At 39.7% G+C, this 19,149-nt stretch overlaps 2 protein-coding genes across 6 annotated transcripts; both read left to right on the forward strand.

Moving 5' to 3' along the window:
• The first annotated feature begins 14 nt into the window (after positions 1–14).
• On the forward strand, positions 15–14,981 carry usp40 (ubiquitin specific peptidase 40). Of its 5 annotated transcripts, none has more exons than XM_026152210.1 (31): positions 15–709; positions 810–898; positions 979–1,092; positions 4,563–4,727; positions 4,838–4,984; positions 5,144–5,287; positions 5,375–5,503; positions 6,547–6,663; positions 6,770–6,877; positions 6,980–7,180; positions 7,342–7,480; positions 7,696–7,777; positions 7,963–8,134; positions 8,212–8,296; positions 8,382–8,452; positions 8,529–8,938; positions 9,021–9,174; positions 9,264–9,324; positions 10,038–10,091; positions 10,328–10,416; positions 10,584–10,670; positions 10,747–10,783; positions 10,908–10,972; positions 11,492–11,566; positions 11,660–11,875; positions 11,960–12,078; positions 12,197–12,262; positions 12,414–12,624; positions 12,765–12,860; positions 12,936–13,030; positions 13,201–14,981. In XM_026152210.1, exons 1-31 carry the CDS (start codon positions 514–516, stop codon positions 13,301–13,303), a joined length of 3,897 nt encoding a protein of 1,298 aa, XP_026007995.1. In that variant the 5' UTR covers positions 15–513; the 3' UTR covers positions 13,304–14,981. The 5 variants fall into 5 exon arrangements, with proteins under 5 accessions (XP_026007995.1, XP_026007999.1, XP_026007996.1 ...); XM_026152214.1 differs by having other exon boundaries at positions 11,984–12,078; XM_026152211.1 differs by having other exon boundaries at positions 7,345–7,480.
• A 2,892-nt stretch (positions 14,982–17,873) lies between these two features.
• fabp7a (fatty acid binding protein 7, brain, a) lies at positions 17,874–19,004 on the forward strand. Its single transcript, XM_026151931.1, has 4 exons — positions 17,874–18,022; positions 18,141–18,313; positions 18,417–18,518; positions 18,750–19,004. Exons 1-4 carry the CDS (start codon positions 17,950–17,952, stop codon positions 18,798–18,800), a joined length of 399 nt encoding a protein of 132 aa, XP_026007716.1. The 5' UTR covers positions 17,874–17,949; the 3' UTR covers positions 18,801–19,004.
• The last annotated feature ends 145 nt before the right edge of the window (positions 19,005–19,149 follow it).

The raw sequence follows: 19,149 nt of genomic DNA on the forward strand, positions 1-19,149 counted from the left end.
CATTCTCGGTCAGGAAGAAACATGGCTGCTCACTGTTCAACGACGGTATTTTTATTTACGTTTCGTTTGTTTTCTGCTTTACGACAAACAGAAGAAGAAATGGCTTATTTTGGTAGGGATGCTGTGTAAAAGTTCAATAATAAAAACTGTTAGAGTTTCATTAAGGCGACGTTGTTTTCCCAGTCGTTGTGACACAGTTCCCGACTGTGTGATTTTTTTTTTCTTTTCAATTTTCGCTGAGCTGTCAGCTGCTCGTTGGTGTCGGTGCTTTGCTAGCGTGCTGAGCTACCCAAACGACTGCAAATTTCATCCGGTACTAGTCGCAATGTTTAGTCCCGTAAAGTCTTCTTACTTCAGAGTCAGTCCGGCCATTGTCAACAGAGAACTCGGCAAAACCAAGATGAGATAGCAAGAGGGCACGTCGGAGTGCTAACACACGCTTTACTGCAAGGCTGAACCCCAGCATAAGCGAGACACAACGGAATAATAACCACACAAACCCCCTAACGCAGCATGTTTGGGAATCTATTTGAGGAGGAGGAAGAGGATGGCTTCTCTTCGACTTCCTCCAAGGGAAGAGTTTCAAAGATGGGAGATGAGCCACCTCCACGTCGAGGAAGAAGCAATCTGTGCGGCATCAAAAACCAGGGAGGGACCTGCTATCTGAACTCTCTGCTCCAGACCCTGCTCTTCACCCCCGAGTTCAGAGGTGAGGACAAGTGATCCTCCCTCCAGTACAGCTCATAATAATAAGGGGACAATTTAACATAGTTTGTTTAACATATTTGTTTTGTGGTGTGTGTTTGCAGAGGAGCTGTTCAGTTTGGTGCCAGACGAATTAGGATCCCTGGAAGACAAAGACAAACCAGAGGCTAAAGTATGTGTATGCATGGTTAATGTAGGTGCAGTCTCCATGGGTCTTTTTTTTTTTTTTTTTTTTTTTTTAAAGTTAATGAGGTTTGCTCTCCTTCTCCTCAGGTCAGAGTGATCCCATTGGAGCTTCAGAGGCTCTTTGCCCATCTGTTGCTAGTGGACCAGCAGAGTGCTTCCACTGCTGGCCTTACTGACAGCTTTGGCTGGAACAGCAGTGAGGTATGTGCACTTTATTTGCTTCATGGAGGAGGAGAAAGCGAGGCTTGATTTACATGTCTAAGTGATGGATTTACCCACCAGTAATGTCAATTACTAGAGAACAGGCAACCACAGTTGTAAGAGAGTAAACCTATAACAGACCAAAGCTTGTACTTTTCACGTCTTTATTGAACACACTGAATGATTCCTCACAGTCGAGGCAAGATGTGTTTTTCCAACACATTTCTGGGACTCATTGTTTGGGGCTGCTGTGCTACTTCAAGGCCCGGATGCCTTGCAGTAAGTTGAGGAAACAATGGTAGATCAATACCTTTTACAGGAGACTGTCAGGATAGGGCGGTGCATGATCTCAGGAGATGTTGGTTGATGCACCAGGACAATGAGTCATCAAAACATATAAACTGACAAAAGAATGCTTTGGCACAGTTTTTTTTTTTTTCTTTGATCCAAAATTCTTCTTCAGTGTCTCTACAGTTACAGGAAGTGGGCTGTTTTTCATACTTATTACTTGGTACAGTCAGTAAAGACATGATAACTACAGGGAGTGCAGAATTATTAGGCAAGTTGTATTTCTGAGGAATAATTTTATTATTGAACAACAACCATGTTCTCAATGAACCCAAAAAACTCATTAATATCAAAGCTGAATGTTTTTGGAAGTAGTTTTTAGTTTTAGCTATTTTAGGGGGATATCTGTGTGTGCAGGTGACTATTACTGTGCATAATTATTAGGCAACTTAACAAAAAACAAATATATACCCATTTCAATTATTTTTGTTTTACCAGTGAAACCAATATAACATCTCCACATTCAAAAACAAAACAAAAACAAATCAGCGACCAATATAGCCACCTTTCTTTGCAAGGACACTCAAAAGCCTGCCATCCATGGATTCTGTCAGTGTTTTGATCTGTTCACCATCAACATTGCGTGCAGCAGCAACCACAGCCTCCCAGACACTGTTCAGAGAGGTGTACTGTTTTCCCTCCTTGTAAATCTCACATTTGATGATGGACCACAGGTTCTCAATGGGGTTGAGCTCAGGTGAACAAGGTGGCCATGTCATTAGTTTTTCTTCTTTTATACCCTTTCTTGCCAGCCACGCTGTGGAGTACTTGGACGCGTGTGATGGAGCATTGTCCTGCATGAAAATCATGTTTTTCTTGAAGGATGCAGACTTCTTCCTGTACCACTGCTTGAAGAAGGTGTCTTCCAGAAACTGGCAGTAGGACTGGGAGTTGAGCTTGACTCCATCCTCAACCCGAAAAGGCCCCACAAGCTCTTCTTTGATGATACCAGCCCAAACCAGTACTCCACCTCCACCTTGCTGGCGTCTGAGTCGGACTGGAGCTCTCTGCCCTTTACCAATCCAGCCACGGGCCCATCCATCTGGCCCATCAAGACTCACTCTCATTTCATCAGTCCATAAAACCTTAGAAAAACCAGTCTTGAGATATTTCTTGGCCCAGTCTTGACGTTTCAGCTGGTGTGTCTTGTTCAGTGGTGGTCGTCTTTCAGCCTTTCTTACCTTGGCCATGTCTCTGAGTATTGCACACCTTGTGCTTTTGGGCACTCCAGTGATGTTGCAGCTCTGAAATATGGCCAAACTGGTGGCAAGTGGCATCTTGGCAGAGATGCACATCACCTAATATGCTTAATTGGTAGTAGGCTTTCGAGCCTATACAGCTTGGAGTAAGACAACATGCATGAAGAGGATGATGTGGACAAAATACTCATTTGCCTAATAATTCTGGACTCCCTGTAGCTGTGGGTTATTAGTTTAGTCAGGTAGTGTCTGTCCATAATTACACAATCCACATTTACGTAGCTCATGGCACATAGTTACCTCTTTGTTTACATAAATCCTACCTGGAACCACCACGAGTACATGGAACAGGGAAACTTAACAAGGAACCAAAGGCCTGTTTGAGAATATAACGAAAGTTTCCGGGCATCACCCATGCAAACAATAAAAGTAGTTATGTGATCTCAAAAGGATCTTCTAATCAGCTAAAAACATCTGTTATAGTGTTGTTTATTTACTACCTAATTGTTAGGAATTAGGAATATTTCTAGCAACTCGTTGAATCAGTGGAGTGAAGAATTAAGGCAGTTCTTAAGGCAAAACTAGGTCCAACCTGGTACTAAAAACATGTACCTAATAAAGTGGTATATATTTACTGGAAGGGAAGCCGTGGATCTTAATTGAATGCAGATTTTACTTAACCCTAACCCTGTCTGTAGTTGCTGGGCAGCTAGCTGTCTGACATCAGTCTGATAGGAAATACTTACTGAAGTTAAACTCCAGAATCAATTGCAAATTTAAGGATAATCTTACATCAGTATTTCATAATTGGACAATATAAACACCACCATTTGCCTCCATAGAAATACTCAGATTTAATACATAGAAAACTCAGTCTGTGCTGTAGCTTCGCTGTCCTCAGATTCAACTTTGCCTCTTGTTTTTCCACTTTTGTGGACCTACCAATCTAATTCTGTGTACATGTGACAGTTAACAGAAACTAGATTTTAGACACACTAACTTTTATCAGCCCAAGACTGGAATTCCATTTTGTCTGGAGCCTGTTCAGCTGCCTACAAGCAAAATTAATACAATAAGAAAGAACAGAAAGAAACAGAATTTGCCACAGGGCATGCAAACCACACGTTCAAGTGAAAACTGTACATTCTGTGATATGTTTAAACTTGAAGCAGTGCTCTAAAACCTTTGAAATATGACGTGCTGGAGAGATCATTCGCGTATTCGGGTAAAAATGTTGGAACAAATAAGTTGCTGTGTGTTATTTACTGATTTAAAATAAAGAGTGACTTGCTATCGTCCTTACTTACTACAGTTTTAGTGCAGTTTAAAATATACTGTATATTTTGAAGTCTTAAAGATTTAAATGTACCTGTAGGGTCCAACAGACATATAAATTAACATTATTATTCTTTTATTGTCACTGATGTTTTGGTATTTTTTTCAATTTACAAACCATAATGCAGAAATAATTTAGAAATGATGTCATCCATAGTTTTTACATAGAAACTTGTGATATTAGTGTTTGCAGCAGAGTAGCATTACAGCTGAGGACGCTGCAGAGACAAACAACGTATTTATGTTGTGTTGAAAACGACATGAAACAGATTGCCTTAAAACTTAATGAGCAAGCATCCCATTGTTTTTCTTTTCATTTCTCAGCATCATCTCACAAAAACCCAGGGTTACTTGTGCCACATTATATTGAAAAAAATAAATTAGCATCAACAATAATACAAGTAAATGTAATAAATATATAAGGCAGGGGGCAGAAATGTAAACACTGAATCTGCTAAGAGTTTTTACTAAGGCTGGATTGAATCTTATTTATTTATTTATAGGTAGTATTGGATCTGTGGCACATTTTTTTTGTTTGTTCCTATATTGATTCTTTTTCTGTTGTCACGTTGTTGTTGTTTTTTTAAGGGAACAAATCAGCATGATGTGCAGGAGCTGAACAGGATTTTGTTCAGTGCATTGGAGCACTCTCTTGTGGGCACCAGTGGCAGTACATTTATTCACCGTCTCTACCATGGAACCATTGTCAACAGTATCGTCTGCAAGGAGTGTGGAAATGTCAGCCAGAGACAGGTGTGTGTGCAAACCCAAACTCGTGACATTACAGAACACGATGCAATAAAATGCGTCTTAAATGCAAAGAGAACAATAATCAATGAACCTAATTTGTTTGTCTTCTTCAGGAGGACTTCCTGGACCTGACAGTGTGTGTTTGTGGTCTGCCTAGTCTGGAAGACGCTTTGTGGAACATGTTTGTGGCAGAAGAGCTGTTTGAGGGCAATAACCTATACCGCTGTGCACAGTGTGACAGACTGGTCACTGCTGCCAAGGTCAGTGCCAATTTTCAGACAGCGTAAATACAGCAGTGAAGAATACAATGCAGTAAACATTTGTACTTTTTTACCATGCTCGACATTACAATGATTTCTTCCACTTTATTTACATTAACAATATGTAATTTGTTCTTTCTCACCATTCTTATTATCCAGTCTGCTAAACTAAGGAAACTCCCTCCATTCATGACTATGTCTTTACTGAGATTCAGCTTTGACTTTGCTAAATGCGAGCGATACAAGGAAACAGGACGTTACAGCTTCCCCCTCACCATCAACCTACGACCCTTTTGTGAACAGGTACTTGGGAAATTTAAAATTTAGCTTATGAAACACACTTTGCTGCATTAAAATGGCTTTTACTGTTATATTTCCCCCCTCCCACAGGCTGATGGAGATGACTCTGATTACTCCTATGAGCTCTTCTCTGTCATCATCCATAAGGGTGGCTGCTATGGTGGCCACTACCATGTTTACATCAAGGATGTGGATAAACTTGGTCGATGGGAGCCACCGGTGAGAAAAAGAGATGAGCCAAAAGAAAGTACACCCTCTGTTAATTCAAAGGTTTTTACATATCAGAACATGATCAAAATGATCTGGTCCTTAACAAGTCTGTGGTAACAACCTCAGATGAACAGCAACACATGATATATTATTAATGTGTCATTATTTATTTAACAGCAAGTAAGCCAAAATGCATACTAAGTACACCCCATGATTCAGTGGCTTGTAGAACAACATTTAGAAGCAATTGACTTTATCAGTCTCTCACATCATTGTGGAGGAATTTTGGCCCACTCATGTTGGCAGTCATTATGGCACAGCTCTCTTGAAATCCTATCACAACATTTCAGTCAGGTTGAGGTCTGTATTTTGACAGGGTCATTGCAACACTTTGATTTCTTTCTTTTGTTCAAATGCATTTTTGCAAACCTAATTTGTGTTGTTCTTTTTAGAATCAAGCGTCTTTTTCTTGGCAACCCTTCCAAAACAAGCTGTACTTGCTCAGTCTTTTTTTAAATTCTACTGGGATGAGCTTAAGCATTTAGCACACTAACTGAGGTCTTTAGAGTCTGAGATGTAACTCTTGGGTTTTCTGCAGTTTCTCTGAGCATTGCAGGGTCTGACCCTGAGGTAAGTTTGCTGGGGTGTCCATTCCTGGGAAGGCAGCTGTTTTGAATGTTTTCCACTCGAGAATAATCTTTCTCACTGTAGAATTATGGGTTTCAGATTGTCTGGAAATTGTTTAGGCACCAATTGTCAAAACTTCTGCTTTTATAGAGGTGGTTACATTTCTGTAATCATTTAATCAGGTGCATTTGATTATGAGGACCTTGCTGCTACTTACCCTCTTAATAATGACACCGATAACATGTCACAAGTTATTATTCATCTCAGGTTGCCTAATTTTAAGATCTGGAGATCAGGGTGTACTTTCTTTTTCCACTGACAGTATACTAACCGCCCGTACTTGGAATAATATTTTAGAATATGATACACATTGATTTTCTTTGTGTACTATTATCAGCAAATTAAGAAAAGCTTCTCATTGTCAGGAGGAAGACTGCAAACCTAAAACTCAAAAGAAAGCTAAAGTGGAGTTTAAGGAAGTGTTGGAGCCAAAACTTCATGAAGATGACCCTTTGTCCATCGTCACCACTATTATTGCCCAGGTACTGCATGAAAAATTGTAATTCTCATTTTCATTTTTTGAGTTTTGACCAGCATTGAGATGCTGATGAATAATGAATAAAATGCTGTGTCTTTGCTGTCCACTAGGAGTCATCAAAGAGTGTCCTGCTGGACCAGTTGGGCCAGAAACTCTTGGATAAGATTGGTTCATCATGGAACAAAAAGTTCAGAAAACAGTATGGACCCATTTGCAAGGTATCATTAGTTTCAGGTTTTGACTATGTAACTAAGCTTATGTCATTTTGTGTGCATGCAAATCCTGAATCCTGTTGCAATGCTTGGTCTTTTATAATTTAGTTCCTGCAGTCGCACAATGATGTTTTCATGATGGTGTCCAATGGCACTCGAGTGGCGCTTAAGGCAAACCCACCAAGCCCAGCGACTGAGCTCCCCAGCCCCGCAGAGCTTACCTCAAACTCTGATCCTTCACCAGCTCCAGTCTCGGGAGCTTCTGAGCCACAGCTTTCACTAAACCAGAAGCCAGAACCGGAACCAGAGGTACTAAAGCAACAAGCTTTGTATCAGGAATGCAGGGTTTAAATTACAGTCCAGTCTCAAGTCTTTTGAAGCCTCAAGTTTGTTTTTCTTCAGATTCCTGGTAGACATCTTGTGATTACTTTGATGCCTGTTTTCTCACGGAGCATCCTCCTGTCTGTCAGCAGGGTAGCCACTGGTTTGACCTCAATGACTCAACTGTGACCTCCATCAGGGAGTCGGACATAGAGAAGCAGTTCCAGGGCAAAGAGAGCGCCTACATGCTGTTTTACAGAAAAACACAGCTGCACAGGCCCAGTGAAGGTAATGAATACCATATTTTGCATTTGTAATGGAAAGATTATATCCGCTTAGTTCGACAAGGGAAGGAAATAGGGGAGAGGTGAAGTTAGAGTTCAGAGGGTTCTTGTTAATATAAGGATCAGTTAATTGTTGATTTAATCTAAATGACTAGATACAAGTAGTAATAAAAGTCATAATAAAAAGACTAGCTAATTGTTTTATACTTTCTTTTCCAGCTCTAAACAATCCCCAATATAAAGTTCCTTCTCACCTCATCCAGATGGCTCAGGAGGAGAATATCAGACTACAGCAGATGCGGTATAGAAATGAATAAATTTATACATGATGCTCTCATCAGTTCACCTGAAGCTGTTTAGTATCTGACTCACAATCATGACAGTCCAGCTGTATCTTAAATTTAAAACAAACAACAAATAGAAAAAATGAGAAATCTGAGCTACTTATGCAAGTTATTCATAGGAGTTTCTTTGCTTTTGTTGCAGTGAAGAGTTTGAAGCCACTAATAACACACTGGAGCTGCGTCTGCACCTGGCTCCCTCTTATAGGCTAGAAAATGGAGCTCTGCAACCAGTCAGGAACAAACCAAGCGGCAGCACTGCTCTGAGTTTTGACCGTAGAAAGACTGTGGGAGACCTGCGATTAGCTATCTATCAGGTATTGTACCTCTGAAATCAACAGCTGTTCTATGTTGAGGTCCTGAAGGTGACAATAACAATAAATTGTTTGTTTAGATGCAGGAATTCTGGGAGGGAGATATGGCTCTGACTGTGGCCAAGAGTCTTCCAGCAGGTTTACACCTCTACAGTACACTCACAGGTTAGAACCTTAAATAAAGGCTTAAATAGATAGAAGGTAGTGATTTATTTATTTTGTAACTACACTCTGTTTTCGTTCTGTACAGATGACAGTGTTTCCCTGTACAGTGCAGGCATCTGCACAAACACAGAGCTGTTTGTGTGGAATGGCAGAGAGGTGAGGAGAGGCATGATTCATCACCTGCTTTGTTGGTCGATAACTGGCATCTAAAATGTTTTTATGATCTTTTCAGGTGTGTGGTGCATCTGTCTTGACTGGGGCTGAGTGGGAGCCTGTCCTGCTGACTGTGGTGCGTCCCTTTTTAGGTGATGATGTGGATAAAGAGGTGGAGGAAGATGTGGAGAGTGAGGAGAACAGAAAAGGTTTTGAAAATGGTGGTCCAGGGCTCAAGAGGGAGGCAAGAGGGTTTGCTGGTGGTGTGACTCTTGGGGAGGTGAGGGACTCACTCGGGGAACCTAAAGAAAGCCTGCTGTGCCAAGAACATAAGGGAGGCAAAAAAAGGGAAGAGGAGGCAGGAGAAGGTGGAGGGTCAAGTGGATGGAGAGTTTTCCCCCCTGACGACATGCAGCGGACACTGAAGGAGCTGTCGCTGAAAGATGGAGATGCACTGTTGGTGCTGGAGCCACAGTCATTTGACAGCAGGTAAGTTTCCTATCATGTGCTAAGCATTATGGAGGTTTTCTTTATGTGTTTGTTTTAAAACCTTCTTCCCAACTGTCTTTAGCATCTTCACTCGAAATGGAGATGTTGTCACTGTGACTACACCGTCTGACTGCCGCTGGCTCCAGGTGGAGTTCCGGCCTATTGCGAAAGGAGGTGAAGGGAACAAGGAAGAGGAGAATTTTAAGAAAATCAAGGTTCCAGCCACAGGAAATATGGTCAGTAGTTTGTTTGTGGCTCTCTCTACTTCCTTTATATCTTTTTATTTAAGAGATATCTAAAATTACTTGATTTTTGTTTCCCACAGCTGCTGTCTGAGGTGAAACTGAGGGCCATAGAGGAGCTGCAGTTAGGGGATCAAACCCCAGGCAAGATGCATACTTATGGAAAACTGCAGCACTACACAAGCACATCAATACTTCATATTAAAAGTACAGGGTTTATCAAAAAGAATGCTCAAATTTCAAATAGCCATATTTTTGTTAAAAGTAATGGAGTTAGAAGTTTGCAGGAACCTGTAAAATACATGCCTGAATATAGTTTTAGATACAAAACTTATGTTTACAAGTGCTCAATATGTGCCCGTCCAGAGTCATGGCAAATGTCCATACAATATTCAAACTGGGCACATACTTTTGCGAGCATGTCTGGAGTCATTGCACCTGATGCTGTTATTATCCTATGTAGTGGCACTTTGAAGTCAAATCGAGTCTTTTTGTTACACAGTTAGAAACTTAACACAGGTTTTTATGTTGTTGTTGTTGTTGTGTTTTTTTTTTTTTTTTTTTTTAACCTTTTTATATCTTTAATTTACCAGCTATGTAACCAACAGACAAGTTTTGGGATTTTTTTCAAAGCAGGAAAAGCACAGGTGTAATTATTAGCATTAATGTTGGATATATTACATATAGCTGAGTTAGAGCTGCTGGTTTTTTTTTTTTGGTTTTTTTTTTAGTACACAAAACGTAACACATGTTTTTTTCCTCCAAGTTTCTATTCAGGCAGCTACAGAGTGTATTTTTGTGTAAGGTTTTTAAATGTACGCTCCTAAGCTGGCCATTTTTCCTGCTTTACTGACCAGGTGCAGAGTACTGTTTGAGGCAGTCTGACTGCACAGGGAAACTCCTTCCTCCAGGTACTGTGTCATTTGTTACCTCAGGGTAATTTTAATAGTGCAGATCACTTAGAGTTGGAAATCCCCCTCATTTTGCCAAAATATTTAGATTTGCTTTCCTTTACAGTTTTCCCTTATTAAAAAGTTGAAGCGGTACTCCCCCCTGCTTTTAATTTTCTTCTCTTCATGTGCCTTTGAAATCTTAAAACACGTTTATGAATCGCACTTGTGTCGTCCTATTCTCGTTTGCCTGACAGTGTGTGAAGAGTCGAGCGTTCGGGATGCAGGGGTGCGACTCATGACCACACTGACTCTCTGTCCGGGTACTAGCCCCAAGGCATCGCAGGTGTGTCTTTTATTTGAAGTCTTCAATGACGTCTCTTTTACTTGCAGCTGCACTGAACAAAGTTGCAGAACCTTTAATCAAGACCTGCAATTTAAAACGACAAAAACAAATCATGGCACATTTAAAAAGCTTGTTTGAAGTTTAGAAATTTACACTTTGCTTTGCAGCTTTTCTTGCACTTTACTGTGGGTGCAGCTCCCTCTGCTGGCATGGAGATGGACATAATTGTGGAGAAGACTAGCACTGTTAAAGAGGTAAGGAAATAAAACTGCACATCATGCTCATAAATTTTTCTGCACTGAATAAAAATGTGTAATATTTTCTTTGCAGTGTCTAAAAACAATGCTGGACGCAGTTGGACTTGATGGTAAAACACTTTTTTTTACTTTGGTTTTCCTAATGTATGTTTGCATTTGCTTTAGCCTCAGCATTTGTGAATTTGGCATTCCTTCTCACAAAGATGATCTCCTTATTTATAAATGTGTTTTTAGGCACATGTTGGCACTTGAGGAGGCTTGATTGGTGTGAAGAGGTCGGAGAGCCACTTATGGATGAGGTAAATAAGTGGAGAACTATTGTAATAAGTCAATACAATACAATACTGCTTACCTTTTGTTAATTGACTAATTCTTATTTGTGATGATGGTGGACAGGAAGTCTCCACGGCCTGTGATGTTTGCAGATAACATTGTGATCTGTAGTGAGGGTAGGGAACTGGTCAGGTGGAGACATGCACTAGATAGAAGAGGAATGGAAGTTAGTAGAAGCAAGATGGAAAATACATGCGTGTGAATGAAAGGGAGACATGTTTAACAGTGAATATGCACATATTTTAAATACTTGAGGTCAACCATCCAAATGCAGGGGGTTGGTGTGACAGAGAAAGATGCTAGAGATAGGTAGAGCACCAAGAAGAAGACAATTTCTTAATTAATTCACTGTTTAAATGTTGCAATTAGTTTAAGTGACAGTAAAATAGTTTCATTATTACTCTGATATCATCTACTCAGTAGAAGTTACCCACATATGTTCCAGTGCACATGACTAATAAATCTTTATGGCCTTTGATTCTCAGGATGCTTCTCTGTCAGAGCTGAAAATCAGCAATGGAGAGACATTAGTTGTCACAGAAGGAAATTTGCCTTCGAAGGTACTTCAGTGTTTTGAATGTAATTGTGGATTAATGATGTGTTATAGCTTTATGTAGTGCTTTAGCATTTTTATGTCTTGTTTTTTCCATCAGGGTTTCCTAAAGATATCTATATGGCTGTACTGGCATCCAAAAAACATGGAAAGAGATTTTAATCACACAGAGAACGGGCCTGCTGACGGGCAGATGCCTGCAGGAACAACACACAATCAGTTACCTCCTTTATGTAATGGAAACGCTGCAGAGCTCAGACGTGTGGGGCAGATAGAGATATCAGATGAGGCCACTCTGGAGGACCTCAAAACTCAGGTGAACTGTTTTGGTTGTGTATGTGCTGACTGTCTCTTATAGTTAGCTATTTTCAGATGAAATACATGCTCACTTTGCTTTTAGGTTTTGACGCTGCCTGCCCTTCAGGAAGTGTGTGTGCCCACCACTGGATTCATGCGTGTTTGGCAGCTGGAGGGACGGAAGCTAGCCCGAATCCTCAGAGGACCGCAAGCCACACTCAGGTCTGAATGCTGTGCTCTCATTCGTACATTAATGGTCAGAGGATTGTTTTTTGTTATTGACAGATGAAGGTCACTGAGTGATTCCTTCTTATTATCCTTTTGGTTTCTCCTTCTTCAGGAAGATGAAGCTGACCAGTGGTGCAGACCTTTGTGTGCAGACACTACTGAAAGAGGAAGATCTTGGGTAAGTATTGTGTTACAGCTCTTTTCTTACAAAACCTAACCCAATGTAATATCTAAATAATTCATTATGAAGTGTGTCTATTGCGCACATTTTTGTTTTTTATTAACTTTTTAAAATAATTTTCCTTCTTTAACTGTTTCCTATTCACAAGGCCAAAAGACGTGCTGCTCTATGTTAAAATGGGAATACCAGGAGAGAGGTCTTACTACCCTTCAGAGGAACTGGTTTGGAATGCGACCCACGATTCCTCGCCTCGCTCTTTACGCACTTGTCTGGCTGCACGCTATGGCCTCTCTCCAGACTCTCTGCTGTTGGCCAAACACCAGCCAGACAAACACATCTGGGAGGAAATCTCCAACTGGGTACGATTAGATGAGGGAAGGTTCTTGAGTAGGAACCTGGTTGGGGGTGATACTGTATATACTTGCACTCTCTTGCATGCACTATTTTGTGCATGAAATTAGATTTGGCCTTCACTAAGTAGTTTGTCTTTAACTCTTAGACCCAACAGGTCTCCAAAAAGAAGAAGAAGAAAAAAACAGAATCACTCCTGGGAACACCGTTCCACCTCAAAGATGGTGACACAATTGGCGTCAAGGTAAATGCCTGTTTAATAAACTCTGTTCTGCTTTGGTTTCAGAGACACTCAGTCTGTTTTCCATACTTTTTTCAGAATCTTTTGATTGACAACAACAGGAACTTTATCACTCTGGAAGACGAGCAGGGCCAGCAGAGGCTCAGAGAGGAGGCTGAGGAACGCAGGAAAGGGTGAGAGCCCTTGGATACATGTAACAGCAGGGAAAATGCTTCTTATTTAATGAGAAATTAATATTAGTGTTTTCACTCAGTCATTTTACAGCAATGATGCAATCCATAAAGACTGTGTCCATTGGTGTTTGTTATGTTTTATGTTATTTGTGACTCTTGCTTACTTTCAGAGGGCAGGCTGCAGGCGCTGGTGAATCACTTAAGAAAGCTGGACAGACCAAATCCAGGAAACCAGAGGTGGCACTCTCAATCAGTGTTGGGGAATTCAGATAGCGTCCTTCTTCCATTTGTATAGATCACAATGAACTGTGATACTACATGCACACACTGTGAGATGCCACATTGCAATTCGGACATCTGACATCAGTCTTGTGCAATTTGTTTTTCGAGTACTGTTTGCATACTGACTTTCTCCACAAATCTCTTAAATCAAACCCTAAACCGCTTCCTACTTCTCAACTTTCTGACGGACAAAGAGAAGGAATTTATTTTTGGCACTTTGATTTGCTGTTTTGTTATAACTGACTTTGATTTGCATCGTTCCTATGCAACATTTCTGTTTTGAATGGATTATCCATATTTGTCTTGATTCCTCCCTCTACAGACTTTCAAAATATGATAAATCAGTCTGCTTTCTGTTTTTTTTTTTTTTTTTGTTTGTTTGTTTGTTTGTTTTTTGGTGTGCGGATCAAATTTTATATTCTGACACTCTTGGTTTCTCAAAGGCAAATTGTTGAGTGTTTTGTCCACTCAGGACTGGCAATTATGAACTGACACATGTGCTTACTGGAACTCCTGTTAATTATGAGCCAGTACAGCCAGTACAGGTCAAAATTTATACCCAAGCCACATGCCAGTGATCAATATTCTGGTATTCTTCAATAAATTGTTCTGAGTGACCAGCCAGTGCAGTAGGGAATTGCCTTCAATATGTTCTAATGTTCTTTAATAGGGAACTTGTTGTATAGAAAGTGACTACTTTTTATAACTAACCTGTCACTGTGCAGCACGAGCAAAAATGTTTCTCTGGATCAGCCGCTGTATTGATTTTAGGTTAATAAAGGAGAGGAGAGACAGGCCTTAATGTGGAGAAGCCTTAGTGCTGCTCTGTCCTCCCTACCTCACGCTGCCTCTCTCTCTCTCTACCTCTTCTGCCCTGTCATTTCTTTTTCTGGTTTTCATAGTTTTATTTCGTTTTATTTCCTCCATTGCTGTAAAGTACCATTAAGTATTTAGGCAATAACGCATTGGTAAAAGTTTTGACTCTGTGCCCTTAACACTGAGTGTGACATGATGCATCTAATTAAGTATAATGGGAAAATAAATAATATTTGAAACATTATCCAGACTTTTGTAGGTGAAGATTAAAGTAGGATGATCTTCCTTTTACCTTTTTATTTCACATTCAGATTAGCTGTATAGAGCAGAAACACATACTGCTGAACTGTTCTTCTTGAGTGTGTAGAAGTAAAGACCCATGAAGCGTCTTTGTGGAACATTAATTGTTTTAGTTGCTTGCAATATTTGTGAACTTCAGGGAATTTATAAAATGACTCTTTAGATAAGTTATTTGAAAGAAGCGACAAATAATTACATTGTTGAATGAAATATGATGGGGATTTAATTTTCACACAAAAGATTTTTTTTAAGCTGCTTCGTTCATTAATCTGGCCTTGACCGGTGCCAAGATTTTTCAAGTAGAAATGTTTTTGTTCTTTTTTTTAAAAGAAATTATTTGAAGCAGATAATAAAACTGTTCTACAATATACTCAGCAATAGATGGACTTCTTTTTGTATAATGTGGTATCGTTTACTAGTGTTAATGATTACATCTTTGGTGTCATTGATAAGGACTGATCTACTGTATTGTAAGAGTGGACAACTGTTTGTACTCATGTCGGACTGTATTTGCAGAAAGTATTTTATGAACAATAAAGGTATACAATCATAATTACCAGTCATGTTAATGACAAATAACTACTATTACATCAGTAATCTGTTAGTTTAAAACTGATTCTTATGGATTCCTTTTCTAAAAATATTTAGTAAATCTTACATCTGGCGCAAACATTAAAGGGCCACTGAGTATAATTAGGATTTCCTACTAATTAATTAGGATTAACCAGATCATTCTCCATTTTTGAAACATGGTATAAATAATATTTATTAAATCCACTTTGGTTTTTATCCATTATGTCCCAAAATGAGTGACAGACTTGATAAAATTAGCGGGAAAGTGTTTACAGACGTTAAGTCAGAAAGCTGGTTTCCCAAAAACTTCTATAGGACCGAAAGTCTTTTTACAAGCAAATCTATCACCATCTGGTGGCCTTCAGATAGAAGGGCAGGTTTAAGGTACATTGACATTAGCTTCATTTTTCCGATCTGGATGCTACGCCCATGCTTTACACCAGAGGTGGGACCAAGTCATTGTTTTGCAAGTCTCAAGTAAGTCTCAAGTCTTTATCCTCAAGTCTCAAGTCAAGTCTCAAGTAATGTCAGGCAAGTCAGAGTCGAGTCTCAAGTCACTGGTGTAAAAGTCCGAGTCAAGTCACAAGTCTGAAACTTTGAATTTCAAGTCCTTTCGAGTCTTTAAAAAAAAAACAACGAAAAAATAATGTTGCAGTTATGCTAAATGTAAATATTAGACCATGTAATTTTAAAATCTGTGTTTTTCTCAACACATGACAAAATAGTGAACTTAGAAAATATACACAAATTGTGAAATTGCACCTCTTTAAAATGCAGCTCAATTAAACCTAGCTCCAAGAATAATTTTCACCGACAGTTCTGAGATAAGCTGCATGTTATTCTTGGATGCGGTTGTAGGACCGGCTTTAAAATCGCATGACAAAAATATCATACACATTAAAAAAAAACTGTATCACCAACGTAGCCTGGACAACATTTGCTAGTTAGATGAAGTCAGCTATCTCATCGTAGCATATTTATATGCATATTTATAATCATACGGTTCTTGGAGTGAGTGCATACACTCATGAAGTTTAGTAACTTCAGGTCACTGCAACAAGCCCAGGTACCGTTTACCGACGGATGGGTACAGGACCTTGAAATGCACCGTGTAGAACGAAAGACCATCGTACGTATCATAAGTTTACCAGTCTCACAAATTGTCGTCATAAATACACATTCGTTAACCGTTTATTAATAGGACCTTTGAGCTCAACGGTAATTAATTAGTAGTGGAAATAATTTCTGGTAGCATCACAGAAATGTAGCAGTGACAATACTGTATGCTGTAATCGTACTGGGCAATTAGTGATACAAAAAACCTGTTTTATCCTGTGAATAAAAGTATATGTTTTTGTCAATGTACCATAATAACAGAAGCGAAACGCAATATTGTGTCAGGACAATTCACTATTTATGCACAATAAATAAAGGAGCATAGCGCGACAATTTCTGTTCAGCGCCAGACTTGCTTGTAACCTATATCACTAATTATGTTATGAAAATGACGTATTAACTACAACAGCAGACTGACCTTTGTGGAAATGCTTGGAGCAGACTAACCTGTGAGCTGGAGGGTTCTGGGACGTTATATTTGATCTTTGAATGGCTGCAATCCAGGCCATCCGTCGGGTCTTTGTTACTTCGGAAACATGGCTCGAACAATTTCTCTTCAACGACGTAATCCGATAACAACCGATCTCTTTACCCGTCGGCTTCCCGTGGCTGTCATGTGACCGGCTATTGCAGTTAATAATACAACAGCTTCTTGACATTTTTGTGTTTCTTTTTATCGCTGTATAACTGATTTTAATTGAAAGCCTGCGCGCGCTAGTACCTCTTGCCACGAGTTCCCAGAATCCTTTGCGGTTCTACCCGTGAATGACGTCACATTTTCAATCTCTATATAATATGCATGTTAAATTTTATATTTGGGGTGAAATATCAAGTCTTTTCAAGTAAACCGGTTCAAGTCCAATTCAAGTCCCAAGTCATTGGTGTAAAAGTCCAAGTCAAGTCACAAGTCTTAGAACATTTTTTCAAGTCAAGTCTAAAGTCATAAAATTAATGACTCGAGTCTGACTCGAGTCCAAGTCATGTGACTCGAGTCCACACCTCTGCTTTACACTGTAGGTCTGTGTCCTGCAGAATAGTTCCTATGGATTTATCCAGTGGGATAACAAAGGATAAACCCTAGTGCTTTGAGGATCCTGTGACTTTTACAACAAGTAGCTATTGCAGGGTCATCATCACCACAGGCTGTGGGAGATTATGTCTAATTGTTTTTAAACTAAATTTAGTTATAAACCAAAATCTAAAAAGTTGAGGTATTTAAATACCTGCAGCCTCAGCCGCTAGGCACAAAAAGACAGATATGAACAACAACCAAAGTACTCATTCACAGTTTACTACAAAACCGCTGATGCCGGTCATTTTTCTACATGTTCTCACATTTTACGACATATTTACATAAATAGTGCATATTCTGGACAGAGGAAGCAGACTATAAAGAGGGTTTGTATGATAAAGGAGGATAGGGATGGAGGTAGATGATCTGCTATGACAAAAGGGAGCAGCTGAAATGGGAAATTATTATATTTATATATATTTCAACATCCGAGAGTCCCTGGTTCAAATCTCTTTGTAGTTTATGTAAAAATCCGCTATATTAGCTAAACTACCCGCTGTGACAACCCTGCCGCCCTTCCAAGATTTTTTGAGCGTCCCACCTTTAACACCGAGACAGCGCGTTCCATTTTGACCAATCACAGTCTTCAAGTGTTCGGGAAGATCCAATCAGGATTTCGCGCCACTGCTTACGTAACCACTCTCCGTTATCGTATTCGTAAGAGGGGCGGGCCCGCTTCTGCGGCTCCAGGATTTAATCCACGGAAATAAGAGACACTCTGACAGTGTGACACAGAAGTGGACCAACAACATCTGCAAAAATGGTTGAGGCTTTCTGCGCTACATGGAAACTGGTCGACAGCCAGAACTTTGATGACTACATGAAGGCACTCGGTGAGCAAAAAAACGCCTGTTGTACAGTTACCGTGATTTTTTTTTAAATTTTTTAAATTTATTAAATATTTAAACTTTTATTTTAAACTTTTACTTTATTTAAACTTTTTTTTGACAGGCGTTGGCTTTGCCACGAGACAAGTGGGTAATGTCACCAAACCAACTGTAGTGATCAGCCAGGATGGAGACAAGGTGGTGGTGAAAACTCAGAGCACCTTCAGGAACACTGAGCTCTCTGCCAAGCTGGGAGAGGAGTTTGATGAGACCACGCCTGATGACCGGCATGTCAAAGTAAGATATGTAAAACTTGAGGGTGTGATCACTGATGATTTCCTTCTGCTGGTCCGAAATAAAAAATAAAAATAAAAAAAGGTTCTTTTTTTTCTGCTCGTAGTCGACCTTCTCCATGGATGGAGATAAATTTGTGCATGTGCAGAAGTGGGATGGCAAAGAGACCAAGTTTGTCAGAGAAATCAAGGATGGGAAGATGGTGATGGTAAGACCGCCTGTTCTGCTGGGATTACATCAGTTTTTAAGAGGCCTTTGAAAGCATCTTGTTCTGCAGGGAGGCTGGTTTATTTGTAAACCAGCCTCACCTTGTCTTTGCATATATGCAGCAACTCATAACATATGACTGCAACAGACTGAAATACTTGCTGAATAATCAGGTGCTAATGTTAACTGCCAGTCTGTCTAAAACAGATTTTCTTTTTTCTTCTGCCTCCAGACGTTAACCTTTGAAGGAGTCCAGGCCGTCCGCACGTATGAGAAAGCCTAATTTTCAACATCTACTTGAAAGAGCAAATCATTCCAGCTATCAGGAAATGTTGTTTTCCTTATTATTATTCTTATTTTTTAAGTAAAAAAAGTGTTTTGACATTTTGCTGTGATTTGCACTTGTTTGAACATGAGATAAATATTTTGTAAGATCTTTTGTGAAGGCCTCAACAAAAGGGAAAATAAACTTCTGGGCTAAACTTTCTCAATGTCTCAAAGGTTCATCAGAAACAGGACAGACTACTCAGTTTTATTTACGGCATTTTTCCTTTGAATGCAATTCCACATTTCTGCTCATATATGTCTGCTTCAATCGTGGGAACAGTCCCCGTCAGAGTCTGTTACAGGTG

The sequence above is a fragment of the Astatotilapia calliptera genome, chromosome 19 (assembly GCF_900246225.1).
Source record: "Astatotilapia calliptera chromosome 19, fAstCal1.2, whole genome shotgun sequence".
NCBI lineage: Eukaryota > Metazoa > Chordata > Actinopteri > Cichliformes > Cichlidae > Astatotilapia > Astatotilapia calliptera.

Excerpts from the sequence above, each read along its gene's own strand:
- fabp7a (XM_026151931.1), top strand. The coding sequence starts at position 17,950 with ATGGTTGAGGCTTTCTGCGCTACATGGAAACTGGTCGACAGCCAGAAC. Across the intron at positions 18,023-18,140 it reads TGACTACATGAAGGCACTCG|GCGTTGGCTTTGCCACGAGA; the intron begins GTGAGCAAAAAA and ends TTTTTTTGACAG. Across the intron at positions 18,314-18,416 it reads CTGATGACCGGCATGTCAAA|TCGACCTTCTCCATGGATGG; the intron begins GTAAGATATGTA and ends TTCTGCTCGTAG.
- usp40 (XM_026152210.1), top strand. The coding sequence starts at position 514 with ATGTTTGGGAATCTATTTGAGGAGGAGGAAGAGGATGGCTTCTCTTCG. Across the intron at positions 7,181-7,341 it reads AGCCAGAACCGGAACCAGAG|CAGGGTAGCCACTGGTTTGA; the intron begins GTACTAAAGCAA and ends CCTGTCTGTCAG. Across the intron at positions 12,861-12,935 it reads GTGACACAATTGGCGTCAAG|AATCTTTTGATTGACAACAA; the intron begins GTAAATGCCTGT and ends TACTTTTTTCAG.